At 43.8% G+C, this 10,809-nt stretch overlaps 1 protein-coding gene across 1 annotated transcript in view; it reads right to left on the bottom strand.

Moving 5' to 3' along the window:
- FREM1 (FRAS1 related extracellular matrix 1) overlaps nucleotides 1-10,809 on the bottom strand; it is a 182,673-nt gene that overhangs the window by 48,080 nt on the left and 123,784 nt on the right. Inside the window, exon 26 of the mRNA XM_006163834.1 lies at nucleotides 1,712-2,126. Within this exon, the coding sequence (XP_006163896.1) occupies nucleotides 1,712-2,126 (415 nt within the window). The remainder of the gene's footprint in view (nucleotides 1-1,711; nucleotides 2,127-10,809) is intronic.

The raw sequence follows: 10,809 nt of genomic DNA, 5'->3' as shown, positions 1-10,809 counted from the left end.
TGTGTGTGTGTGTGTGTGTGTGTGTGTGTGTGTGTGCTTCATGTTGCTCTAGAGAACGCTGAATGATGTAGAGAGTAGAGAAGACATGATTATTTTACTAGCCGGAAAGAATCCTGAAGAAGGGGACAGATTTATGCTGCTGATGGAAGAGTGCAGAACAGGGGTGAACTACATCCAAGGAGAGTAGCTTCCAGGATTTGAGAGCCAGAACATACATGATGTGTTTTGACTAAGAAAAGAAAAACATATTACGCCCTCGAAGAATCGTAACAATGAACCAATGTGGCAGCGAAGTGCCATAGGAAGGATGCAGAATTTCGGATCAGACAGATGAAGTCTCTGCATGTATTTGATCAAATTATTTAATTTTTGAATCTCAATTCCCCAACTTACAAAATGCAGATAATCAAAACTTATCATATTTTTTATGAGAATCAAATGAGATAAAAAATAAAGTGAGTCCAACCTATAGTTGACACTAAAAAACTGTAGCTGCTGCTAGTCTTATCTTTATTATTTTTACATGTATAATGATGCTGCCTTAGAAGTTTTCGTATGCTTAATTGAAAACCTCTGAGATGCCGGCAGATGACGGGGACCTGCAGCTGTAAGCTATCGCAGTAGTTAGAAGACGTCGAATATCAAATGTTTCAGGACGCGCTAGTGTCCCTGGATACATCATCTTACTTCGTTCTTACCGTATGCTGTAGGCATGTTTTTCAAAGAAGGAAATACAGATTCAGAAGCTTAAAAATCCTCCTTTCATCCCTGTTTTTGTTGTCCCTTTTTGTACGACCACCAGCTCTTAAGGTCAAGCCATGCATGGGGATCTGACCTCTTTCATTCATATAAACACGCCTGGCATGTACATGTACGGACAACGTACAATCCATACTTGGAAGAAAGGGACAGAAATAAGGAACTGCTGGGACCAGCAGATGGCGTGATGGTTATGTGGCTGGATTCCATGTAGTACACCGCAGTTTGAGTCCTGGACCTGATGACTTAAAACTCACACTTATGGGGGGGGGGGTCGGCAGTTGGCATGGTAGTTAAGGACATTGGACTCCCACATGGTCGACCACTGTTTAAGAACTTGCCTGCAGTTCAAGTCCCAGATCTGGTGGCTTGCTTTCTTACTTTCTCTCTCTCTCTTTCTCTCTCTCTCTGCCCCTCTCTGATCAAATTTAAATAAATAAATAAAGCTAAATAAAAGAAATCTTTTTTTTAAAAAAAAAAAAAAACCTATATTTATTTTATTTTAATTTGACCAGAGAGAGAAAGCTGCCAAGTCTGGGACTCTAATCACAGTCAGCCATGTGGGAGTCCAGTGCCCTTAATCACCATGCCACCTGCCAGCCCCTAAAGTAATTCTTTAAAAAAAAAAAAAGCCCTCACGTTGGGCATGTGTGGGTGCATGCCCAAAATCCTGAGAGGAGAATGGAGGAAAGGGGATTCTGGAATGGCCATCCCCCCTGGGGTAATTTCTCGCTTTCTGTCTCTGTCTCTGTCTCTCTGGCAAGTGCACATGTCCTATAGCAAAAATCTCTTAAAAAAAAAAAAAAGAGAGAGAGAGAGAGAGAAAGAAGAAAGAAAGAAAGAAAGAAAAAGAAAGAGAAAAAAAAAGAAAAAGCAAGCAAGCAATAAGGAACTACTTCTTCCCGAAGTCGCTTCCTTCCCCTCTGCAATGAACAGCATTTGTCATACTTGCCTGGATAGTGAATGAAACAGGTTCTTCCCACACTCTTCCATCCACTACGAAGCCTTGGTTTACCCTGTCTGTGGCCACAAAAGTGAAGCGGTCAGGCTGGGGGTCCCCTCCCCAGTGCCGATAGGCCACGTTCCCGCTGTCCACATCCTGCTGAGTGAAGTTGCGCTGAAGCAGCGCCATGCCCCGCAGGAGGAGCTGGCCCTGCCGTGGGAGCTGGGCCAAGAGGAAGGTGAGGTTCTCTGCGGGTGTGTCAGGGTCCGTCAGCTGCAGGAGGTCAGGGGACAGCAGACCCATGGCCCCTTTGGCCAGCCTCAACCCCTTGTTCCGGGTCAACGCAGGCAAGGCCGTGTCCACAGGCTCCAGCGTGATCTCCAGCACCCCGTGTCTGGTTCGCAGTCCATTGCTGATGATGAATCTGGCAAAGAGAGGCAAGGCAGCCTTCAGCATGGGTTCTGGAGTCACCATCGACTGGAATGAAACGGTAACAACGCACACCTTTACTACAGGACAGGCTGTGCTGCGACTCAGGTGAAAATGAAGGCAGATCTTTCAGAAGGAAGCCTTTCTAATGTGAAACCAGTCACCGCGTAACACATCAGCTGACCCATCCAGCCCAAGACTATCTTCTCAACAACTGGCAGTAGACTCGTGGGATGGAATAGGCAACCACCAAGGACGGCTTTCAAGCTCATCCGTGCTTGACGCAGTTCTTGCCCAAGATAGGAATTTCACATCCAATTAGACCTAGTATGTGAGTGTGAAGAGTATATCTATTTCATATATTTATAATTTTGCAGTTGTATTTTTTCATAGGGTAAGAAGCCAAACTTTTAAGAGGATACTTGGCGGGGGTGGGGGCAATACTGTAAAGTACTGAATAGGCTAAACAGGACTAATTCATTCTGTTCATGTCTTCATGGTAAAGTTCTTAAAGGCAGATCACATCCTCAGCCATGTCATCTTACCTAACTCATCTCTCCTTTCTGGAACTTTCACTCTTCTATAAAAGGAAGAGAAGGACCAGGTGGTCACTATGTACCATCTAACTCCAAAGTATGATGGGAAGCAGTTCACGTACGCTTCTATATTTGTTCCTCAAAAGATATGATGCTAGACAAGGAAAATATCCCTGCTTAAAAGAAAGGTTCAGGGGCTGGCAGGTGGCTAAACTCCCGCCTGGTCAACTGTGGTTTGAGTCCCGAACCTGGAAGTTTGCTTTCTCACTTTCTCTCTCTCTCTCATTCTATTCCTCTCTGGTTAAATTAAAATAAATAAATAAATAAAGTTAAATAACATAATTATTTTTTTTTAAAAAAAGGAAAGGTTCAGAAACTTGGTGGGAGATCACAGGGCAGCGAAGAGATGGAGCTGGGATTAGAACTCAGGTCTCTTAATCCTATGCACTCTGCTCTTGCGGCTTCTAGTAAATGCTGGCTTAGCAATCCACTAGAAAGAGCTGAAGTACCTGGTCACCACCACAGAACTGTGAAGAGACAGCTGAGACAATGCACACTCGATAAGCAGACTCTCTCACATCTTGGGTTATGATCATGCAACGCGCTTCTGCTTATATTGATCACTATACCACATTCTAGCCATTTTGGTCAAGCTCGCGGTAACGCTAATAAAGTGATCTCTGTAAGACTTCAATAAGTGCTTTTCATTTTAAGGAGAACTAAGACTACTATGAAATTACGTCAACTAGCTGCAGTGTTTAAACTCTAAAAATTTAGAAAACCACTATCAAATGGGATCGACAGACTCACTACAGACCAAAGACCGCTTAGAAATAATCACAGAGTTGTGCCTTACTAGTCTTTCTCCCTGTACCGTAATTGCCAGAAAGATTCATGGAAGTCACACAATCATATTCCGCTGAGGTACAAGTCTCTAAAAATACTATTTTAGTGGAATACAACATTGATTAATATAAAAATTTTCTTTGAAATTTGGTTTTTGCTTTTTAATGTTTTTGGTACCAGGTGCGTGCACTCACCAGAGAGGGAGAGGAGAGAGCGCCCCCATGTAGGATGGTCATGCTGTAATCCCTTCTCCACCTTTCCCTCCTTTCAGAATTTTAGGCACCCAAGGACCAGCAGTTAGCGTAATGGCTATGTCGCTGGACTCCCATGTAGTCAACCGCGGTTCGCGTCCTAGACCTGATGGCTTGAGACTCACACCGGGTGTGTGTGTGTGCGTGCCCAAGATCCTGAGAGGAGAACGGAGGAGAAGGGACTGCGGCATGGCCATCCCCCCTGGGGGGTGATTTCTCGCTTTCTGTCTCTCTGTCTCTATCTGTCTGGCAAACGCACGTGCCCTATAGCGAAAACCTCTCAAAAAAAAAAAAAGAATTTTAGGCACCCACACACCTGTGTGTGTGTGTGTGTGTGTGTGTGTGTGTTTGTGTGTGTGTGTGTGTTTCTCAAGCTTTGGGCTCCTGGACCCAAACAGTGTGCCGTGTGAGGTCTGGCTATCTTAACCACCAGGCCACGAAGATGACACTAAGCTTCTCTTTTTAGAACTAGAGAAGACGGAGGGTTTACATTTATTTTACTAGTCTGGCGAATTTGACTAACAAGGTTTTTATTCTGTGTGAAATGTGTCTTGTCCATTAGAGTTTCAAGGCATTTTACTTTTTTAGCAGGAAGGAGTCTGAAAACAGGTCACATGAGTGCAATGAGTTGACCTGCCCACCTGGGAACCCAGGAAGGAGAACAGCTGGACAGAAAGTAAAGGGAGACGAGTTGGAGCAAGTGCAGATTTCGCTCTGAATGGTAGGTAGGCTGATGATTTTGAGTTTTCTAGTTATCTAGTTAAAAAGACTGCCTAAAAGGAAAATGTGATGGGATGCACAGAAAAAGGAATCTATGTCAGAAGTTCAAATTGTTAAGTGAGATACAAGAAATAAAATAAATTTTGATATTTAACACACTTAGACACAGAAAGAATGTAACCTGCTTTTCCCCCACATTATTTTTACAGTTTGAGTAAGAGTATTGAGTTATCTTTAGAGCTATAGACAAGAAAAATCAGGTGCCCTAAAACAAAACAATTATTTTTCTTTTTGTAAAACTGACCTTTGATAAATATATCCTAAGCAAATTTGGCAATGCCATTGCTGGATCATGAGATGTTTAGGAAATTATTTATTTACATAAAAGAAAAAAACACATCTAGAGAAATATCTCTTTTCTTGAAACTTTTACTTAATTTAGTCATCTTGGCAATTTCAAAATTCAAGTGGTAAATATTTTTAGGTGTAAAACATGCTACAATATTTCTCAGGCAAAGCCCTATGAAATTTTGCCTTTACTTTATCACTTTCCTGTTATTTATTTATTTATTCATTTTTGAGAAGTTTTTGCGATAGGGTGCATGCGCTCGCCAGAAAGACAGAGAGACAGAGAGACAGAAAGCAAGAAATCACCCCCCAGGGGGGATGGATGGCCACACCGCAATCCCTTCTCCTCCGTTCTCCTCTCGGGATCTTGGGCATGCACACATACGTGTCTGGCATGAGTTTAAGCCACCAGGTCCAGGACTCGAACTGTGGTTGGCTTCATGGGAGTTCAGTGACATAGCCATTACGCTAACTGCTGGTCCCACTTTCCTGTTACTTTTTCACATCCCCCCTTAGATTCTGTCTCTAATCCAAGGTAAAATGAGGAGGAGGAGGCTAGGCAATCTATCAATGCCATGTTCTCTTTCCACTTTACCCCTCCAGAAATAATGTGGCACCTCTCACTCTAACCTGGGATAAAATAGCCCTCTCTCTTCTTAACTGGATCCCTGCATCAAGCGTGCTCTCTGGAGAGTGTTAAATTAGCCATTGGTGTTTAGTACTATCCACGTGACATGAGCCAAAAGACACGTATTGGTAATATAAGCATTCCTTGCAGAGGTAAGACTTTGTGTCCCATTCAGAATCTATCAAGTACTAGTGGAGAAGGAAAGGAAAAAAGGGAAGGCATGACCAGGAGCAGCAAGGTTAAACGCCAGTCAGGGAGCACAGGGGTGCTCACAGAGGCAGCCATTTTGAATACCTGCTTCTGACTTTCCTCTCTGGGGACTGAATTCCAAAAATGCTTGACTGGGTCCTTTAAGCTCAGCCTCAGCTTGGCCCTTGTTGCTCTGTGCATGCCTGACCTCTGTGAGGGCACCAAAACTGTCCTACGATCCAGGCTGTCCATCTCAAACTCCTCCCTGCCTGATTTGGGATCTGACCACACTGAAAATAGGCAGCCTGCCATCAGACAGATGGGAACAAGGGCACGCAGGCCAGGGACCATAGAAGAGTAAGAAATATGTTTACTGAAGCCAGTGTACCCAGCTGGGACACCGAGGCAGCTGTCTGCACTGACCTAACGCTAATAAGCCAGGGGTAAAAAGGATGCCATTTCTAAACAGGACTAGATCAAACGCATCACTCCACTTTCATGGGGAACAATGCAAACTGCACATGGGCAGTGAAACGTTAGCAGAGAGAGACAGAATGAGTGGTCATGGTTGAGTTCCCAGTCAAAATAAAGCTAGCAGAACGAGTGAGCCAAGGTCAGTGCTGCTCAAGGAAGCCTGCAAAAGTTGACCAGGTCATCTTCCAGATACACCCTCCGCACAAACGCATCACTCCACTTTCATGGGGAACAATGCAAACTGCACATGGGCAGTGAAACGTTAGCAGAGAGAGACAGAATGAGTGGTCATGGTTGAGTTCCCAGTCAAAATAAAGCTAGCAGAACGAGTGAGCCAAGGTCAGTGCTGCTCAAGGAAGCCTGCAAAAGTTGACCAGGTCATCTTCCAGATACACCCTCCGCCCCCCAACCCCCACCCCCCAAAAAACCCCCTCCAAATGTATTCTCAGGGTTTAAAACAGTGCCGTCGCTACACTGGTATCCATTCCGAGGTGAAGAAGCTGGTGGTATCAAGGTAGCGGCTCCTTCGGTGGGTCCATTTTGTTTCATTTCCTTTATTACAACCCCCTGAGAAGAGATGCAGCCAAGATGGCCACCATTCTCATGAAATCTGGGGAATGACTCTCAGATTTGTCTGGGGTGCCTGCCTGGTCTGATTTCACCATTACCACAGTGCTTTCAAGCTTTCTGCATTTCCTGGCAATAGAGTTGGCTGAAGAATCTGCCATCTGTCATGGCATTTAAAAGATAAAAATGGAATCATAAATAAAGCCAGCTCCTCAGGAAAAAAAAAAAAAAAAAAAGTCCAGCCGGCATGTCAAAATGGAGGACATTAGCATGTTCTTTTAGGACCTGGCTGCCAGCAGCTGAAGTCAGCTTGCTAATCACTTGGTGTCATCTGTCCTAGAACGTGCTGCCAAATCTCTCTTCCAGGCCAGCAGCACCAAACAATGCAGGAGAAATTTATGATTCACAAAATATTTTTGCAGAAGGTAACATATGACCATTAAACCCCCCTGTTTAATTAATGCTGCCATATCTTACATTAAAAAGAGAAGGGTGAAAAAAATCCTCTGCCACAGAATTTATCTCTTCTACCCAGCCAAATTCCTGGCCAAATTTAACAGCAAGCAACATAAATTTAGGTGATTAGATTGGTTGCATATATTTAATTTTAAAAAGCACCATGATCACACTTTCATTAAAACAGGCTTTCAGCTTTGGTTTTGTGCCACTTGACAAACAACACGACAGTCCATGATTGGGTTAGTGAAATGACAAGATTAAAATGTGGTCTTGGGCAGATGCTAGGCTCTTCTATTATAAATATATAAAACTGCTGGCCAAATATCAGAATGATACATTGAGGAGGTTCCTTCACTCCACAAATTTTCGGTATATTTAGGTATAAGGGAAAAAACTCTCCACTGGAAATGAGTTCTTCTCAGCCCAATATTCAGCTCTAAAATTGTTATGTCGAATGAGACGACTCCCTGGGCCTCTTGGAACCTGGGGTTTTCTTATGTATAAAATGGGAATGACTCCTCTGAAGGTGGTGATGTAAGTCCTACAGAAAACGGGCTGAGTGTGTGCCCAAAATCCCAAGAGGAAAAGGACTGCATGATCACGCCCCCTTTCTCACTTTCTCTCTCCGGCAAGTGCACACACTGTATGGCAAAAAAAAAAAAAAAACTAAAAAAGGGCGGGGGGGAGACAGGGGAGACAGCTGTTGTATTGCAGGTATTGAAGCAATACTAACCTTCCTGCAAATGAAAGGAATCGATGCTTTGTAACCCTTGTTGTTTGTTCTCTCCCTATTGTCATATTTCCTAATCATGAGTCATTCTATACCACCATGGTGTTTGCAATAAGCCTGAACTACCCGTACTCTTATTCCTTACTATTTTGCTTTATAGAAATTCACTTCATTACTAAAATAATCATATTTAAAAGGAAATTGTGGGGACCAGAAGATGGCATAATGGTTACATCATTGGACTCCCATGTAGTATACTGTGGTTCTAGTCCCAGACCTGGCAGTTTAAAATTCACATTGGTCACATGTGCATGTGTGCCCAAGATCCCAAGAGGAGAATGGAGGAGGAGGGATTGCAGTGTGGCCATCCCCCGCTGGGGATGATTTCTTGCTTTCTATCTTTCTGTCTCTCTGGTGAGCACGTGTGCCCTATAACAAAAACAAACAAACAAACAAAACAAAACAAAATCTCTCTCTCAAAAAAAAAAAAAAAAGAAATTACTTAACTTGTAAAAATGGAAAATTTCAAGTACCAAAAAGTTAATTACCACAAACAAGAAGGGACTTTAGAAAGTTCATGAAAAGTGGCATTAAAGTAGATTTTGAAAGTTTATTTGGTTCTTCCATGAGAGAGACACAGAGAGAGAAACAGAGAGAAACAGAGAGGCCAGCAGCCCAGCAGGGCCCCCATGCCACAGTCCACCCCCAGCCTCAGCCAGCACCCCCCCACACACACACACACACAGGAACTCACGCACATGCCCAGAGTGCTCAGGGTGGTTCAGCGGCATCACTACTGTACCACTACCAGACCCCAGAATGAGTTTTTTTCTGGTAAAATTCTATAAATTCATGCATAGTTTTTCAGAATGTGCACTTCCTGAGCTGCTTGAAAATCCCTCTCACACTACAAAAATAAATGCAAGAAAACAATGTTTTTCCTTCTAATTAGATATGCATTATTGTCAAGCGCCTTGGAGGCTGAGACATGTTCTCTCCTTGTTACAAAGGGAAAATGGTGGGACCAGGTGGGATGTAGTGGGAACGCAACTGAATTCACATGGCAAGTTCCCAGGTCTTCATACCAGGACCTCCCCGAGCAACTATGACCTGGGCCTGCTGAGACTGGGGCAGATTGCAGGGCGAGGACCCTATCAGGGGTTTCCTCTTCCCCTTCACCCTGTAAAATGGAAGAAATAAATACATAAGCTTAAAAAAAGTACATAAATAAATAGGGAAAACAGTAAATATGAAGAGCTGTTAAAGACACATCAGCACCAAGCTGAGATTTCATTCTTTTTTTTTTTTTTCTTTTTGGAGAGGTTTTCGCTATAGGGCGAGTGCGCTAGCCAGACAGACAGAGAGAGACAGAGAGACAGAAAGTGAGAAATCACTCCCCGGGGGGATGGTCACGCCGCAATCCCTTCTCCTCCATTCTCCTCTTGGGATCTTGGGCACACACGCACACGTGCCCGGCATGAGTTTTAAGCCACTGGGTCCAGGACGTGAACCGCGGTCGACTACGTGGGAGTCCAGCTACATAGCCATTATGCTAACTGCTGGTTCCCGAGATTTCATTCTTGAACCATCAGAAAAGGATGGAGAAAACTACAAGAGTAATCTCTTACTCTTTTTTTTTTCTTCAGAGAGATTTTGCCATAGAGTGTGTGCTCGCTGGAGAGACAGAGAGAGAGAGAGAGAGATAGGAAGTGAGGAATCACCACTCAGAGGGATGGCCATGCTGCAATCCCTTCTCCTCTATCCTCCTCTTAGGATTTTGGGCACACACTTATACACATGCCAGCATGAGTTTCAAGCTGTTGGGTGCAGGACTTGAACCATGGTTGACCATGGGGGAGTCCAATGCCTTAACCACTATGCCACCTGCTGGCCCCAGTTTCTCACTCTTGAGTCCCGTTATTGATTGTCGTGTTCCTATACCAGCCCAGCTCATGTTGCATCTTGGTAACACTGGTGGAACAAATTACTGGCTTTGGGAAATAGAGCCACAGTCTTTTTGATCAAAATAAATAAATAAACCTTGCCTAGGAGCCCAATGTGTAAAACAAACTAGAAAATAAAATGTCTTTAAAAACAAAACAAAAACCTACCACGGTCACTCAGTACTGTGTGGTGAGAGCCTCAGAGCTCCACCTATTCAGCCTTTCATTCTCTGTCTCTGGATGACCCTGAGGGGCCCTCTGTATATTCTCAAGGTTCTTTAGAATACACTCAGAACAGTGGACTGGACCAGGCCAGTGATTGCTAGTCCTGACTGCATCGAATTGCCTGGAGAATTTTTAGAAATTCAGATTCCTGGGCCTCAAACTAGACTTATCAAAGCTGCTTCTCTAAGTAAGGCCTAAGGATTTGCATTTTGTAATTCTCCCAGGTAATTTTCCAAAGACCTGGAAATGTAGAAATCCCTGGGGTAAATGACTTCTAAAACACCACCTTTTGACCTCTATGGATACCAATTAGGGAAATTTTATGGTATCCCAATATTTACATATGGAGTTTTTTTATTCTTACCATCTGATTAATACTTAATCACTATTTCTTTGTTTGTTTGTTTGTTTTTGGAGAGATTTTCACTGTAGGGCGCGTGCGCTCGCCAGACGGACAGAGTGAGACAGAGAAACAGAAAGCGAGAAATCACCCCCCGGGGGGATGGTCACGCCGCAATCCCTTCTCCTCCATTCTCCTCTCGGGATCTTGGGCACGCACGCACACGCGCCCGGCATGAGTTTTAAGCCACCGGGTCTGGGACGCGAACCACGGTCAACTATGTGGGAGTCCAGCAACATAGCCATTATGCTAACTGCTGGTTCCCTAATCACTATTTCTTAACACCTTTATTCATTCATTCATTGGCTTCTCCAACAGGGCCATGGGTTTCCCTAATACAATCCTTTTCAGACTCTCCCCTG

This window comes from Tupaia chinensis, unplaced genomic scaffold (genome assembly GCF_000334495.1).
Source record: "Tupaia chinensis unplaced genomic scaffold, TupChi_1.0 Scaffold143247_2, whole genome shotgun sequence".
Classification (NCBI taxonomy): Eukaryota; Metazoa; Chordata; class Mammalia; order Scandentia; family Tupaiidae; genus Tupaia; species Tupaia belangeri.
This window is presented reverse-complemented; position numbering and strand designations above follow the sequence as displayed.